Here is an 18,163-nt window from a genome sequence, read left to right as displayed (position 1 = left end):
CCCTCGTTTCCAACAGGTGCATCGAAGACGTTAGACTCTGGGCTTACAGATGCAACACCCCCTCCTCGACCTCCCTTCTAAACTCTTGGTGTAATGGATATGACCCCCCCTGAATTTCTTTCGCCCCCCCCCCCCCTCTCTCCATCTCTTCCTCCCCCTCCAATCAGTTGTAATCTGAATCCCCTGTATTCCTGGTGATTGGTAATAAAGTTGTTCAGGCTGGCGTAAGCCCGCCGTAGTTCAGGTCAAAAAAAATAGTGGCTGGATCTGGCAACCGGGTGGGCCATAGACGGTGATGGTGGCATACGGCATCGGGCGGCCCCAGTTGCTGTTGATCAAGATGAAGGAAGTCCAACCCAGGAACAAGGAGCCAGATCCCAACCGACTTACCCCCTGGAGTCGGATCAGGCCTGGCCCATCAGAGGAAGCCGGATCTAGTACGACATATTAGGAAGTAGGTGAATCCTTGACGTGCACTGCAATGTAATGTACTGTAGTTAGGCATGATTGTATTCCGGCTAGGACTCTCCGTAGAAATCCTAGATCTTGATGCCTTTATAAGCCGGAACCTTGGAGCCTTAGAGGCACAACCATAACTCATTGTAATAACGCAAAAGCGCTCAGATAATTCCAGACAAGCAGCAGTAGGCCCTGTCCTCGAGCAGGTGTTTCGATACTGGGTAAATCGCGTACCACCATCCCGAGGACTCTCCGTCCAATGGCCCCTACTTCTTCTCCCATCCGTGAAGATCCCTTCTCCGGGGTACTGTCGGATAGACAACGACAATCCCACTTATAGTTCATTTGAAAATTTTAGTTCAAACTTTTGAAGTAAAATTTAAACGGTAAAACTTCAAATAAACTACAAGTGGGATATTGTTGGAATCACACTTAGACACCTTACTTAGTGAGAATGAATCAACACATAATATGCATGGTCAGGTCAGCCGGTTCATCCATCTGAATCCTCTGAAGTTTTGTTGTCTCCAGCCTTATTACCACGCGCGTTACTATAATAAACAAACAAAGAAAGAAAGAAACACGTTATATCGGCAAATTGGCAATCGTGATCGATCGATACGATCGGTCATCACTTGCGGGCTTTCTTGTAAGCAATGAAGCCGGCGACGTAGAGGAAGATCAGCGAGACAGTGGCGACGACGAGAGCGATGTTGACCTTGCGCCACTGGCTACACAGGGTCGCCAGGAGCCCCGCGCGGCAGGACTCGCACTCGTAGCAGAGCTGCCCAGGGTTGTTGCTCCAGAGCCCGCAATCGTGGTCGGGGGCGCTCGTCGGGTTGGTCCACACCGTGGGGCCGACGTAGCGTAACCCGCACTCCGACGGCGGCTTGCAGCATCCGGACTGGAGCGGCGTGAGGCTGGACTTGTAGAACTCGTCGGCGGTGACGAAGCTGGCCTGGCGCGCGAGCTTCTTGCAGGTGTCGGAGCCGGCGAGGCAGGACTTGATCTCCTCCCACCGGCCGGGGTCGCCGGAGACGTACCCGCGGAGCCACATGGAGAAGCCATCCAGGCGGTACTCGTCGTAGGCCCGGCCGATCAGCGGGTAGGCCCCGGACCCGCCGGTGACGACGGCGGCGAAGACGAGGAACACCACGAGGATGACGATGAGCACCGGGATGGCGATGAAGTAGAACCTGAGGAGGTAGCGCGCCCGGCCGTGGTCCGAGTAGGCGCCGGCGAAGCCCGCCAGCGTCGCTAGGAGGATGCACCCGCCAAGGATTGCCACGGGCCAACGTGCCCTCTGCGCGCACTCCCCCTCCTGCGCAACCCCGAACCAGACCCCCGACGCGATGACGAGGACCGCGCAGACCGCCATCAGCGCCACGCACGCCGTGAACATGCTGCTCTTTCTCACCGCCATGGCTCTAACTGCGTTGCCTCTGCTGCTCTCGCTCTCAATCTCAATTGCCGTACTTATACGATACGAGGCGTCTGTCTAGCTACTGTGTGTTCTTGGCGCGGCGCGAGGTGCCTGTCTTGCAACTGCCTTCTTTCGTGGGTGGGGTGATGGTCGATGACTCGACATAAAAGGACCTTTTGCTGCCTTGGGCAAAGGTGGCGAGTAAATTACATCTTGTGCAATTCTATTACTACTACTAGTATATCTTTGAGGTGTATCTAGTTTTTTGTGCGGTTTATAGGTTATATATGGCATTCGAGTTTACATGCTACATGTCAGTTTCAAAATTTAGCTAGTTTGTGCAAAATAACAACTCCGTCCATTCCAAAAAAAAAGTGTCGGAAGACATATATAATATAATTATGTTTTTACAGTAGACACCTTCTAAATTTATTAAAAGAACAGACCAACTTCTCCTTGACTGGTTGCATATCTACTTGACGATTGGTTGGAGGCATGAAGCAGTTCACAGATCTCGTGACCTTGTCATACTCCGCCGTGACACCGTAAACCATCCGCTAGGTCAATAGGTCTCCACTGTCCGCCGGCTATGATCCATGCCGGTCTTGGACCGGAGGCAGCCGAAGCCCTAAGGGGAGGAGGGCTCTGATCTATGGCGTCCTAAGGCGAGGTGGCCGCAAGCAGGACTCCACCATCAGTCGCGGCAGCGCGCCACCACCAAGGGTCGAGATCTGAGAGTGAGAGGGGGTTAGGATCTGAAAGGAGGCCGGGGGTGTTCGTTGCTCGTGGCATGTGCAGCCAGAGGCGAGCAAGGAGGCCGACACGAGCATGTTCTGACTGAGTTGCTAGAGAGTGCGGGTTGGGTAAAAATAAACTTTGTGGATGTGTTTGCAAAATCGTCTCTCTAACATTTTTTTCGGATCAGAGGGAGTAGCTTATCTTGGTTTGGCCAAAATAAACAGTTTGCGCAATTCAGAAGCAATAGCCAAAAGAACAAGATGAGCACTGCATTTAAATAGCATGACCACTGAATTTTTTCATCAGGTACATTTTCGTTACATGCAAATGAGCAAGTTTGGACCTGATACACACACACACAAAAAAGAACTCCAAAAGAACAACCAGACATGTGCGGTAAGCCGTAAAATACCATGTCCATTCTAACGCAACTATACCACACCAAAATAGCCAACAAGTTCTGGAAATTGCATTATTACTGTTGAATGTAGATGGGCTGCAGCCCAGTAAGACAGCCCATGTAGTCTACAATTCCTGAAATCTCAAGGCCCATCACGTTGACAGCTTGGGACAGCTTTGGGGACAAAATTTAGTCCCACATTGCTAGTTGGGAGGGAGCTGAAGTGGTATATAAGGGCTGATGTTCTAGTCCTTCTAAGTGAGTGAGAATAGAAGGAGTCCTCGCGCATTCCTCCTCCTCCGCTCGGCTCGGCTCGGCTCGTCACACACGCACATCGCGTTTCGTGACTCGAGTTCGAGTTCACACTCAACGAAGCCTAAATTTTTGCTTGTTGCACCAACTGAGTTGGATACGTCGGCTCTCCACCCATGCTATACCAGGAGACATATCAGATCTGGAGGATACAGCTCTCAGAACTCTCTAGTCCATCTCTCTTACGAAGTTCTTTTTGTTGCGCTACTCTCTAGTCTTCCCCATCCCGGCGACTGCGTGCACAGCCGTCCGGGAGAGCAGGCCTCCGAAACTCCGTCCGTTGAGATCCTGCACTGGGAGACGGGCGATAAGGTTTTTGGGGAGCGTCTCGGCACGACTGCTCGCTACTGTTCGTGCTCTTCTTCGCCGGTTCGACTGCTTCATCGACAGATCCTACTACACCATGGGCGACACCAACAATTCCCATGGTGGTGCTGCTGCTGGTGCGACCTTCCCGGTCGCGATGTACGTGCTTTTTCTCTTCTATCTTGCACTGCTACTTGTTCCATGTTCAGATCTGATGCATGTGCTTAGTCTGATGTGTGTGGTTAAGTATGCTTGTGCATCTGTCATGTTATTTTCGGTAATTAATCTCACATGGAAATTGCCTAATAATCTAACAATCCAAAAACCTTATATGCTTAGGCAATTTTCACCGTCTGGTTTTGCTGCTGCGCTTGAACCGAGCCCGTTTACGGGTTCTCATTTCAAGAGATGACAGAATAAGACCCTCTTGTGGCTCACTTCTATGGGCGTGCACCGAGTTGCGGAAGGTATTCCCAGAGGTCCGCTTACTCCTGAAGAGGATAAAGCGTTCGGGGATGCCACCATAATCTTTGTGGGTGTCGTCCTAAGTGTGCTTGGAGACAAGTTGGTTGATGCTTATCTGCACATCCGAAATGGGAAGAAACTGTGGGATGCACTGGACGCTAAGTTTGGTGCTGCCGATGTTGGAGGTGAACTGTATGCAATGGAGCAGTTCAATGACTACAGAATGGTTGAGAACCGATCTGTAGTAGAACAGGCTCATGAGATATAGATCATGGCAAAGGAACTTGAGCTCCTCAAGTGTGTGCTACCGGACAAGTTTGTCGCGGGATGCATTGTCGCTAAGCTTTCCCCTTCGTGGAGGAACTTTGCCACTTCTCTGAAACATCAGAGGCATGAGTTCTCTGTTGAGAATATCATGGACTCTCTCGATGTTGAGGAGAAGGCGAGGGCAAAAGACAAACACACTGGAGGAACCGAGGGACGTTCTGCTGCCAATATGGTGCAGAAAAATCCCACAAGTCCAAGGGAAAGAACAAGGGAATCTCCGAGACTACCAACTTCAAGAAGAAGGGGAAAATGGAGAAGAAAGATCCTTGTTGGGTGTGTGGCGAGACGGGCCATTGGGCTAATCGTTGTCCACAACACAAAGGAAAGAAAGGTCAGGCTGGACAGAACTCAAATTCTGTCAACATGGTCATTGGTAACACCGGTGAAGGAACTACAGGGTATGGTAATATATTACCTAATGTTCTTTCGGTGTTTCAGCCCACAGAATGGTGGGTTGATACATGTGCTAATGTTCATGTGTGTGCTGACATCTCCATGTTTACCTCTTATCAGGCACGAGGTTCCTCAGTAATGATGGGGAATGGGTTACATGCTACTGTTCGTGGTGTTGGCACGGTAGATCTGAAGTTTACTTCGGAAAAGATCATGCAACTGAAGAACGTGCTGCATGTCCCTTCTATCAAGAAGAATCTCGTTAGTGGCTCCTGTCTTATAAAAGATGGGTTAAAGTTGGTGTTTGAGTCCAATAAAGTTGTATTGTCTAAGTATGGAACTTTTGTTGGAAAGGGCTATGAATGTGAGGGAACGTTTCGCTTCTCTCTAGAAAACTTATGTGATAATGTTGTGAACCATGTAAGCATTAGTGTTAATGAAACTAATGTTTGGCATTCACGACTTTGTCATGTTAATTTCGGTTGTATGTCGTGGCTTGCTGATATGAGTTTAATTTCGAAATTCACCTTTGTCAAAGGCTCTAAGTGCCATGCTTGTGTGCAAGCAAAGCAGTCTCGCAAGCCTCACAAGTCTGCGAAGGAAAGAAACTTGGCACCACTAGATCTCATACATTCAGATCTATGTGAGATGAATGGTGAGTTGACAAGAGGTGGAAATAAATATTTCATGACTTTGATTGATGATTCCACTAGGTATTGTTATGTGTATCTCCTGAAAACTAAAGATGAGGCTCTTGATTTCTTTAAAATCTATAAGGCTGAAGTTGAGAACCAACTTGAAAGAAAGATAAAAAAGGGTTCGGTCCGATCGTGGTGGAGAGTACTTTTCTAATGATTTCAATTTATTCTGTGCGGAACATGGTATAATCCATGAGAGGACGCCTCCCAATTTCTCAGAATTCAATGGGATTGCAGAAAGGAAAAACCGTACTCTAACAGATTTGGTTAACGCCATGTCAGATGTTTCAGGTTTATCCAAGGAATGGTGGGGGGAGGCTATATTGACTTCGTGTCATGTCCTAAACCGTGTTCCAACGAAGAATAAAGAGATTACCCCTTATGAGGAATGGGAAAAGAAAATGCCATCACTCTCCTACCTACGAACTTGGGGTTGTTTGGCTAAAGTGAATTTGCCAATCACCAAGAAGCGAAAGCTTGGACAAAAAACCGTGGACTGTGTCTTTCTTGGCTATGCTGCCCATAGCATTGCTTATAGATTTCTTGTGGTGAAATCTGGGGTGAACGACATGAATGTTGGCACCATCTTTGAATCAAGAGATGCTACATTCTTTGAGGATATATTTCCTATGAGAGATACGCATGGCATATCTAGTTGGGAATCTGATCCAATACATGAAACTCCTATGGAGTATGATGAGGAATCTTATGATGAGAGGTCAGATTCTGATGAAGATGACAATGAAGCTCCCACAAGGAGTAAGAGACAAAGGATTGCAAAGTCTTTTGGTAATGATTTCATTTTATATCTTGTGGATGATACCCCCACTACCATTTCAGAAGCTCTCGCATCTCCTGATGCAGAATACTGGAAGGAAGCGGTTCAAAGTGAGATGGATTCCATCTTGGCTAATGGAACGTGGGAGTTAACTGAGCATCCTTATGGGTGCAAACCTATAGGATGTAAATGGGTATTTAAGAAGAAGCTTCGAGCTGATGGTACTATTGAGAAGTACAAAGCTCGACTTGTAGCCAAAGGCTATACCCAAGAGGAAGGCGAAGATTTCTTTGATACCTACTCACCTGTGGCGAGATTGACCACCATTCGAGTACTACTGTCATTAGATTCCTCACACGGTCTTCTCGTTCATCAAATGGACGTTAAGACGGTTTTCCTAAATGGAGAGTTGGACGAGAAAATTTACATGGAACAGCCTGATGGTTTCGTACTACAAAGTCAAGAAAAAAGGTGTGTAAATTAAAGAAATCTTTGTATGGTCTCAAACAAGCTCCCAAACAATGGCATGAGAAGTTTGAAAGAACTCTGACATATGTGGGCTTTGTTGTTAATGAAGCTGACAAATGTGTGTACTATCGCCATGGTGGGGGTGAGGGAGTTGTCCTATGCTTGTATGTGGATGACATACTAATTTTTGGGACAAGTCTCAAAGTGATTGAGGAGGTAAAAACCTTCTTATCTCAGTGTTTCGAGATGAAAGATCTTGGAGAAGTTGATGTTATATTGAACATCAAGTTATTGAGAGATGGGAATAATGGGATTACACTTGTGTAATCTCATTATGTTGAGAAGGTGTTGAGCAGATTTGGTTATGCTGATTGCAAATCTTCTCTCACACCTTATGATCCTAGTGTCTTGCTTCGAAAGAATGAAAAGGCAACTAAAGATTAATTGAGATACTCTCAAATCATTGGTTCACTCATGTATTTAGCTTGCGCTACGAGGCCTGATATCTCGTTTGCTGTATGCAAACTTAGCCGGTTTGTGGCCAACCCGGGAGATGATCATTGGCATGCTCTTGAGAGAGTGATGCACTATCTAAAAGGAACCATGAGTTATGGAATTCATTATACTGGGTATACAAGAGGACTTGAAGGGTATAGTGATTCCAATTGGATTTCAGATGCTAAGATGAAGGCCACAAGTGGATATGTTTTCACTCTTGGTGGTGGCGCTGTTTCCTGGAAGTCTTGCAAGCAAACCATCTTAACGAGGTCAACTATGGAAGCAGAACTCACAGGATTAGATACAGCTACTGTCGAAGCGGAATGGCTTCGTGAGCTCTTGATGGACTTGTCTATGATTGAAAAACCAATACCGGCCATCCTCATGAACTGCGATAATCAAACTGTGATTATCAAAGTGAAAATTTCTAAGGATAATATGAAAAGTTCCAAACATATCAAGAGGAGATTGAAGTATGTCAGAAAACTGAAGAACTCCGGAATGATAGCATTGGATTATGTCCAAAGTGCTAAAAATCTGGCAGATCCTTTCACAAAAGGACTATCAAGAAATATGATAGACCGTGCATCAAGGGAGATGGGTTTGAGACCCACTTGAGTTGCCGAGGGGGTTACCCAACCTATGTGATCGCAAATTCTGTGAACTAGGACCTGGGAAAACAAACCGGAGTAACTGAGTTGAGAGAAAATTTAATACTCCCACTCCGCTGCAGATGCAATTCTCTCATAGTTACTGTAAGGCAGGTTGACAATTTCTTAATGTGTTCTGAGCGGCTCCTGATAAGCGAAGACGCTGTCCTACAGGGCGATCTTTGAAGAATACACCTATACGAGTGACACTACTTGTCATAGTGTGGGAGATTTGGGTGAATCTCTAGTAAGCTCATGAAGTGGCGAGGAGTATGACTTATAAGCTTCACCCGAGGGGAAGGCTATGGTAGCCTAGTACCGTGCCGACATTGAGTGCAACTTGCTGCACAAAGACTCACAATTCAAGGCATAGTCCATTGTTCAGTTATAGTCAAGCGTAGCTCCTTGCCTAAGTGGAAGTTCAACTTAACAGTCTCCACTGAAGTGTAGGTATATTAAACAGTGAATGAAACTAATGTGTCATCTGATATGCATATGAGATCTGGTGGGGGATTGTTGAATGTACATGGGCTGCAGCCCAGTAAGGCGGCCCATGTAGTCTACAATTCCTGAAATCTCAAGACCCACCACGTTAGCAGCTTGGGACAGCTTTGGGGACAAAGTTTAGTCCCACATTGCTAGTTGGGAGAGAGTTGGAGTGGTATATAAGAGCTGCTGTTCTCACTACAAGAATTTCGGTCTATTGCAACAAAATTTATTGCTACACCTATCTTTTGTTGCAGTAAAATGCAATATTACAACAAAATTTTGGTTTGTGGTAATAGGATCTACATATTACCATAGGTTAGTTTTATTGCGCTAAGTACCCGACTTCGTTGCAATAGAAGCCACATATTGCCACAAAACCGCGTATGCGTTGTAATATGGTAGAGATATTGCGACATCTGCATAACGTTGCGTGAATTAGTCATTTTTTTTGCAATAGCTACTAGGTATTGCGACAAAATAAATGTCCGTGGTAATATTCGAAAGGTATTGCAACAATTTTGGTGTTTGGCGTTACCGAAAGATATCGTTGTAAAAATTGGCTTCATATTGCAAAAAAATGGGTATTAGTCATAATAGGACATTTTTTTACCTCAACTTCATTGTGTTGTAATAAATATTACATATCGCGACAAATTTGTATCCATTGTAATATGCACAAGAAATTGAAACATAATTTAATTTAAACGGTATTTCTATATTATATTTTACACATCGACACGGTATTTATCTATTATAATAATGAAAATAATTATAATTTATGAATTACCGATCCAATTATTGAACCAAGTAAACCAATGGTTAGATTTTTAAACCTTAGAAGAGAGGGCGCCAGATCGCCTCTTCCCGGTTCTTAGATCTGGCGGTTTTTTCACAACGAAATGGCCTTTTACCAAAAAAAAATTATAACATTTTTTTAGTAGCACCTATATTTTATATTGCTTTGAATTATTATTTTTTCAATTCATTTCATTATTGTTTACGTTTCCACCAAAAAATACATATTTTGCACCAAATACTTTAGTCGTGTACTCTATTTGCGCCAAAACTTTTTAACTTTCCCGCTAAACACCCTCATAACTAATCACAATTAGTGCTCTATAAACCAAATCACGGCGTCATCCCATGGGATTAGATCTCAACTCTGGTTCCTCCGTCCTCACGACCTCACGGCGTCAAGGCTGCGAATCACACCGCATGGAGAATTTATCAGGTTATCTTCCTCCCATCTCCTCCGCATAGATTAGAGATTAGGTGTGCAGCGCATCGATCCGCCCTTTTTTCCTTCCATCCTTGAACTACCGTGCAGCCACCGTGCAGCCTCCGGCATGGCCGCTAGAATGAAACCGCCCGCCTCACCGTCCTACCAGGACATCCACCGGGATGCAATAGCCCCCCTCGCCGGCGGTCGGCAAGGCGGCGGTGGGCCGGTGGCGGCGGAGCTCACGCCGATCTGGGAGACATTCGATCTGTTGTGTTCGATGCCGACCACGTTCTCAGCCACGGCGACCACAGCCATGGCGGCCGCGAACAGCACCAGGAGTGCCAACACCTCGCCTATCCCCATGACGGCAGCATGGTACACAACTACACACCTGATTTCTCCCTTCCTCGTCGATTTGAGTTTTCCTGTCTAAATGGGCGAGTTGTGCCGCTTGTGCGCTCCCGGCCGTCTATGGTGGACGGTCCCCTGTGGCCCCGCCGGCCGTCGCGCCGATCAGTCCGCCGCCGGCCAGCATCTCGCTCCGCTGGCCACCCACGTGGATGTGTCTCGCCTCGCTCGGAATGGCCGCACTCTCCAAGTCTAGGCGAAACTTCACTAGCTGCTATGTGTTGAGCTCTATGTCGGCGTACAGGTGCAGAACTCCCAAGCGACTGGTAGGGAGTACTTTTAGGAAGCCATTATTTATTTTTGCAAAAGCTATATTAGACGCTTTCAGATTATTTAAGCAGTAATCATGTGTTTTTCATATGATCAAGGTGCTGGTAGTTGATGGCCCAGCGCTACAACGACGAGACTTGCACAAGCTGGACGATGCAGAGAAAATCAGGAAGGAGATCAAGGAGCAAGAGGGGTTAGATCAGGAAGTGTGTGACCACCGTACCGTCCACAAAAGGTTTGTATTTTCCCTGATTGTTGATTATGGCAATGTATTGTTGAGTTTTACCGGTTTGTTGGTGTTCTTGAAAAAATATGGCTATGGTCAATTGGTCATTATTCATAAACAAAAATATTTTTAGAGTTTAACGGACCATCTCAAGTTTGCACTAAGACTTCGTTGATATGGGTCACATTTATTAAGTATATTTAATTGTTGGAGTGATCCTTTTGTTGCTTAAGCTTTATTTTGTAGTACTGCAAAATCAAGGAGCGATTGGTTTGATAAGATGAGGTTTACTACATTATGTTCTTCAGTATTGTGAAGGTACGACTCGGCAAGTGGGCAATGGCGATCAGTGTTCTAAGGGATATATGATGACAACTAGGAAATTACTCTAATGGAAGGTAATTTTCAGATACCATGTGTTGTCTTTGAAGTATCCAATATTGTAGTATATACTCAAACAAATGTTCTTGTTTAAATATTGTGGTCATTTGTTGTCCACTTGTGTGGTGTCTATGTCATAAGTATGCACTAGAACAAGATGCTACAAGTGGGGAATGGTATGACTCAAGAATTTTGTTGTCTTACCTTTCTGAACCTTTATTGAATGTCATCCACATGTCACAATTAAGTGAACCTCTTCTGTCAATGATTTTATTACAATATCTGAAGGAAAAGCTTCAAGCTTATCACAAACGTCTATGAAAGTTTTGACCTACTCATTTGCTAGCTGCTTTAGGTAAGAGGTCTTGATAGTTTAGTTTTCTGGCAGCAGGTTGTTCCTCCAGTTTAGTTTATCTATGGTCCACGATTTAATGATCCGATGATATTGATTAACATAATCATTTTACTGCAAGATATTAATATATGATTGTTATGAGTACCAACCCAGGTTTCAGTTTATTCTTGTGTTTTCATTGAAGCCAGCGACAAGATCTATAGCATGTTTTCCCCGCTGCCACTAAATAGGCTATTTGCTCAACAGAGGGCTGATGTTGCCATTTTGAACTTCAACTCTGAAGTAGTGTGCTTAATTTTTGACATGTTCAATGGAGGCGCTGGGTGAAGTTCATCTTATCTCAATTGGGTAAAGCACAAAATACAACTCATTCACTTTGCAGGTATGAAGTTGATAACTTACATTGACGTGGGCATAACCCTTCGGGTACTCGACATTGCCATACCCGGTGCAAACTATGAAGCTGGACCAGCACAAGGACTCGACAAGCTGGACCCGCAAGGAATATCAACTTGGACTACAAGGAAAAAAAACTCCAACACGAATCCTACTAGGACTCTTGTAAACCCTAGCTTGGCTGATATATAAAGCCAGGCAGGGGCACCCCTTAGGGACACACGATCAGAAACATAATTTTAGAGGCAACACGCTTAGACACCGCAACCCGCGGATTAGAACTAGACTAGATCCAACAACTCCGCCTATGGCGGCCCCCTGTATACATATATTCATATAGTGGATTGCTAGCAGGACGTAGCGACCCTCCACCGCGGGGGCGTGAACCTGGGTACGTCGTGTACCGCCTCGCTCCCGGAACTTCCGTCGTCGCCTTTCTCTAAAAACCCAAGCCCCTCATGGTGGGCATTGCTGAGGAACCGCCTCGTCAATTGGCGCCGTCTGTGGGAATCGCGACGACAGGATTTTGTCATCTGGGCGGGATCCATCGTCGACAACTTTCATACTGTACCCGAGAAGAAGATCTACACGATCAAGTTCATCAATTGAAGATTACCAAAAATCAGATCCGATCTACACGTGATGTGGCCGCCGTGATCATTCTGATAGAAAAAACGTCTACGCAGCCGGCGCGTTACTCAGGCAAGCATCAAGATCAATCGGATGGAGAAACAAATAATCAGCTAGTTGAATCCAAGTTCCAGGGAGAAGAAGCGGAATCAACGTGTGTGCTCATAAAATAATCAGCTGGCCCGTTCGCTCACCATGGCATGCACCGGAAAAGCAATCAGCTTATACCTCACAAGGATATTGTCAGCGATTCGGCAATCGCGATATCGGAAGAATAAAGCTTCAGCTATGTCATACGGCCGGCGTCCGCACGAAGTTGTCTACTTCGTGTGAATACAAAGAATTTTAGCGTAAAGGAAAAGAAGGAGGCATCAATCGGAAGCTACTCGAGTGCACGGCGGGGTACATCAACTCCGGCGCGTTCGGGTGCTCACCTGTTGCAAATTTATTGGATCAACTATGTCTATGACACGGATCAAGCCACCAAGTTCATCTGCTCGGATGAAGGCTGGCTAGCTTGTTTACTCACGCACGGCAAGATCCAATCCAATCTGTGGGATTTCCGCTGGCCGCCCGAACGTTTTGCCGGCATGGAACTGCCGATCTCCAAACACAGCCGAAGCAGTCATCCAAAAGAAGTCGCCTGCGCCGATCCTGCACAAGCCAGGCGCGGCGGCCATCGTGAAACTTCAGGCTATTTCACTGGGAGAACTTACAACGAGATGCACTGCCCGAAGCGCCGAGACCCGCTGATACCATTCGCCATGGAGGTTTCTTGCGTCAGCAGCGGGGTAATCCAGAAGCCGCCTACGCCGAGCCCGCACGAGCGAGCCAACAAGGACCGGTTCCTGCCGATGCCGCACAAGCTGGCCGAAGTGGTGACCAAATAGTCATTCGCGCCAGTCGGAAAATCATCCGCCTCGATCACGTTGTCGGCTGACTTGGAGCCCAACCAGCAAGAAACAACGGGGACAGTTACTTGGAGGTCATGTACAATGGCGACTTCCTGCGCGACAACCCCTACCGTGGCGTACGCGTCGCCAGGGATCAGGAGAAGAATATGACATAGTAATCGCGATCAGAAGACAGCGGTCGCCGAGTTGCCAGCAGCCGAAAGTTCACGCTGGTACTGAAGTGGATCGAGAAGAAAAAGCAGCCGGAGCCACTCTGAGACGCCCCGACCAAAATTACTTCTCGCACTTTCAACGGCATCGTCGAAGACCACGGAAATTTGATCTGTACACATCTGGAAGAAGAGGAAGCCTACATGGCCAGGATCATTGTTGGTGTTCCTCCAGAAAAAGCAGCATCAATAAATCATGCCGAGTCTCGCACAAAGTACTACTGCATCGGGTCAAGAGAGGAAGAAAAGAAAGGCATGTGCAACTTGGAAATAGATCAAGACTGGTCAATTACTAAAGGTTGAAAAACAAACGAACCGAAAAAGCTGCCACTACGTGCAAGAAGGAAAAATCGAAGACAACATTACAGTACATCGACGAGTCACCAGGCTGCGCAGCAATCCGAAATTCATCAGCGACAAACATCCGATATAAAAAAGCTCGTCATACCGGGGGCTCGCTTGCCATGGACCCGACATCGCGGACCCAATATATTCGGGTGCTCGCCCCGTCAACTGCTCTGCTCGGTCGACCGCGTCCGTCATGGCGCACTCATCTTACTCGGGAGTTCGCCGGTCATGGACCCAACATCGCGGACCCGATATATTCGGGTGCTCGCCCCGTCAACTGCTCTGCTCGGCTGACCGCGCCCACCGTCACGCACTCGTTATACTGGGGCTCGCCTGCCGCGGACCCGACATTACGGACCCGATATATTCGGATGCTCACCCATCGCGGATTGGCCACATCAACTGCGTCCTCTTCATCGGCAATGTCAGCCAACGCGCCGCACCGACTATCTTGGATGGCGCAATTACTTCAGCTGCGCCCGCCGCACCGACTATCTTGGATGGCGCAATTACTTCAGCTGCACCCGTCGCATGGACTATCTTTGGCCCATCGGGAGCGCCTGTTCGCTGGAACCCGAGAAGATATGAAGATTATTACTCCCATCGGGAGCGCCGGTTCGCTGGAACCCGAGAAGATATGAAGATTATTACTCCCATCGGGAGCGCCGGTTCGCTGGAACCCGAGAAGATATGAAGACTATTACTCCCATCGGGAGCGCCGGTTCGCTGGAACCCGAGAAGATATGAAGACTATTACTCCCATCGGGAGCGCCGGTTCGCTGGAACCCGAGAAGATATGAAGACTCAAGTTTTGAAGAATTGCAGTAATTCGGGACACCCGAACTGCATCGTCAGGAACCTTGTTCGTATATTACAACGAACCTCGGGGCTCACAGTCCCTTGAAGATTTGACTGTGCTCACAGTCCCTTGAAGATTTGACTGTACTCACAGTCCCTTGAAGATTCGACTGTGATCAACGATCCCCTGAAGATTATTTCGGGGACCTTGCTCTTTTCCTTTGCTATAGATGCCTCAAAGAGTGCCGCAAATAGCAAGGATCATGAAGCAACGGGGACCCTGCTCTTTTCCTTTGCCATAGATGCCTCAAAGAGTGCCGTAGATAGCAAGGATCATGAAACAACGGGGACCTTGCTCTTTTCCTCTGCTACAGATGCCTCTACGAGCACCGTAAATAGTAAGAGTCTGGAAATAAAACAACCCACGTTCGATATTTTACTTATGGAAATATCAAAGAACAACGGGCTCATCGGCAGAGTTAGTGCTTCCGATACAGTCAGGAGCTGCTGTCAGAACATACATCAGTTGAAAGCAAAGTTGCACATACAACGGGTTTAGCAAGACCTGCAACACGAGCTGATCACTCAAACAATTTGCTGACCAACGAATACACATACGCTTAAACGGGCAATTAAGATTTGCTCCTTCAAAATTTGCCAACGGCATTGACACGGTAAAAGTGCATATATATGTATCTACCGAAAAACTTACAAACAATGGCATCAACGATGCTCAAGGTGCATTGAGGATTGACCCTTGAAATAAAATGTGTCAACGACACCTGAAGAAAACTATAAATCGAGTTGTTCAACTTGAGTCTACTCACGGTTGCAAGCATCAGTGCCCAGACTTGGGGGCTACTTCCATCGGGAGCGCTGGACACGCACCCGATAAAATTATCGGCTCCTCTGGGCCATCATCCGAATCATCAGCTCCTCTGGGCCATCATCCAAATCATCGGCTCCTCCTGGGTATCATCCGAATCATCGGCTCCTCTGGGCCATCATCCAAATCATCATCTCCTCAGGACCATCATCTCAATCATCGGCTCTTCTGGGATATCATCTGAATCATCAACTCCTCTATCTATGGCATCATCAGAGTCATCGGCATCAAGTTCTCGGAACTTGAAAAAGTTTACGGTGTTTGACTTAGCATTTTTTACACCCTATACATAACTATTTCATATTTATCTACAGGCTCGGGGGCTACTCCCATCGGGAGCGCTAGTCGCGCACCCGATAAAAAAAAAATATGGCAACCTCGCCAACAAAGAAGAATAAAGTTGAAGACATCGGCATCAACAATCAAGATCTTCGAGTAGTACAACTTGAGTCTATGCGTGGCTGCAAGCACCCGCCCATAGACTCGGGGGCTACTCCCATCGGGAGCGCTTCGCGCACCCGACAGAAAGCAACTTCGATTCTACATCAAGCACAAGATTCAACAGATGATCAAGACATTCGGCGAAGACAACTTTAGTCCCTGCCCGAAGCTTCACTTCGGCCAGACACTCGGGGGCTACTGACGTGGGCATAACCATTCGGGTACTCGACATTGCCATACCCGGTGCAAACTATGAAGCTGGACCAGCACAAGGACTCGACAAGCTGGACCCGCAAGGAATATCAACTTGGACTACAAGGAAAAAAGACTCCAACACGAATCCTACTAGGACTTTTGTAAACCCTAGCTTGGCTGATATATAAAGCCAGACAGGGGCACCCCTTAGGGACACATGATCAGAAACATAATTTTAGAGGCAACACGCCTAGACACCGCAACCCGCGGATTAGAACTAGACTAGATCCAACAACTCCGCCTATGGCGGCCCCCTGTATACATATATTCATATAGTGGATTGCTAGCAGGACGTAGCGACCCTCCACCGCGGGGGCGTGAACCTAGGTACGTCGTGTACCGCCTCGCTCCCGGAACTTCCGTCGTCGCCTTTCTCTAAAAACCCAAGCCCCTCATGGTGGGCATTGCCGAGGAACCGCCTCGTCATACATGGTCCTCAAATTTCATATCCTTTATTTCGAATTCCTGATTTGTTATCCTTATTTTTTCCTACACGTGACTTTTGTTCAGGACATGAGAATCTCTTAGTTTGCAACACAACAGCTTTGTTCAAGAGATGCAGTTGATTATATTTGTTGTCTTTCTAGGCTTATGCCCTATGCATATGTTAAGAGTTCTAGATGTAATTCTATATGTTCTGGTACGAGACTCTATAGATCATTTTACCATGATGTTCACGATGAAGTTGTTGTGAAGTATGCAATGATTTTATTATGGGAATTCACTCACGGCAACCTTGTAAGGCCGAAATGTTTTTTCATCTCTCTCGCTCTCCATTTGTAATGAAGTCACGCTTACTATTGTTCTTTGATGAATAATTGGTTGAAATAGAGTATCACCACGAAATGTTCAAATTGTCGCAATACCTTCACGCGACAAAAAAAATTGACCATTGTCATACCTATTTATCGCCACGAGTGGAATATTTGTTGCGATAAGTTAATACCACGAGCGTAGCTGTCCGTGGCAAATGGCTAATGCCACAAACGCCGCTGATGTTGCCATAGGTTATGCCATGGTTCGTTGTTGCCACGAAAGGGCGTGCGCCATGAAACGTAGGTCGTTGGCATAGGTTATTGCCACAAATATCTATCACCACAAACTGGCAAACGCCACGATTCGGTTGTATGTTGTATTAAGCTATCTCGACAAACCAAATTGTGGAGATAAGTGAGTGTTGCCATAGGAAAAAAATGTGGCAACTTCCCACATGGTTGTTGTAATAAAGCACTTTGTTGCCACAATTACGTTTTTGTTGCAATAGCCTATTACCATACATTTAATTGCAACGCTTGCCAACGAACGCCATTTCGTGGCAATAGGTCCATATTGCCACAAAACGGCATCTATCGCGACAATTTTTGTTGTTGCAATAGACCCGATTTCTTGTAGTCAATAGAAGGAGCCCTCGCGCACTCCTCCTCCTCCGCCCGCCCCGGCTCGTCACGCATGCACGTCGCGTTTCGTGACTCGAGTTCGAGTTCGAGACACACTGAAGGAAGCCTAAATTTTTTGCTTGGTGCACCAACTGAGTTGGGTACGTGTCGACCTGCATGTGCATGCTCGCCGCGTGTACCTGGCTTCCTACGCGTGGCAACGCGTTCGGTCGGCTCTTCTCCCAGGCTATACCAGGAGACATATCAGATCTGGAGGATACAACTCTCAGAACTCTCTAGTATGTCTCTCTTACGAAGTTCCTTTTGCTGCGCTACTCTCTAGTCTTCCCCATCCCGACGACTGCGTGCACAGCCGTCTGGGAGAGAAGGCCTCCGAAACTCCGTCCGTTGAGATCCTGCACCGGGAGACGGGCGATAAGGTTTTTGGGGAGCGTCTCGGTGCGACTGCTCGCTGCTGTTCGTGCTCTTCTTCGCCGGTTCGACTGCTTCATCGACAGATCCTACTACACCATGGGCGACATCAACAATTCCCATGGTGGTGCTGCTGCTGGTGCGACCTTCCCGGTCACGATGTACGTGCTTTTCCTCTCCTACCTTGCACTGCTACTTGTTCCATGTTCAGA

The 18,163-nt window shown here is 46.9% G+C and overlaps 2 protein-coding genes across 2 annotated transcripts; one reads left to right on the top strand and one right to left on the bottom strand.

The window, feature by feature from the left end:
- Positions 1-1,029: 1,029 nt before the first annotated feature.
- On the bottom strand, positions 1,030-1,915 carry LOC139831939 (tetraspanin-2-like). Its single transcript, XM_071821355.1, has one exon. It carries the CDS (start codon positions 1,880-1,882, stop codon positions 1,091-1,093), a length of 792 nt encoding a protein of 263 aa, XP_071677456.1. The 5' UTR covers positions 1,883-1,915; the 3' UTR covers positions 1,030-1,090.
- A 7,668-nt stretch (positions 1,916-9,583) lies between these two features.
- LOC127307758 (uncharacterized) lies at positions 9,584-12,267 on the top strand. Its single transcript, XM_051338517.2, has 6 exons — positions 9,584-9,635; positions 9,732-10,001; positions 10,144-10,300; positions 10,403-10,539; positions 10,839-10,928; positions 11,649-12,267. Exons 2-5 carry the CDS (start codon positions 9,751-9,753, stop codon positions 10,897-10,899), a joined length of 606 nt encoding a protein of 201 aa, XP_051194477.1. The 5' UTR covers positions 9,584-9,635; positions 9,732-9,750; the 3' UTR covers positions 10,900-10,928; positions 11,649-12,267.
- The last annotated feature ends 5,896 nt before the right edge of the window (positions 12,268-18,163 follow it).

Source organism: Lolium perenne, chromosome 6 (genome assembly GCF_019359855.2).
Source record: "Lolium perenne isolate Kyuss_39 chromosome 6, Kyuss_2.0, whole genome shotgun sequence".
NCBI lineage: Eukaryota > Viridiplantae > Streptophyta > Magnoliopsida > Poales > Poaceae > Lolium > Lolium perenne.
Note: the sequence above shows the minus strand (reverse complement) of the source record. Positions and strands in the feature narration are given on the sequence as shown.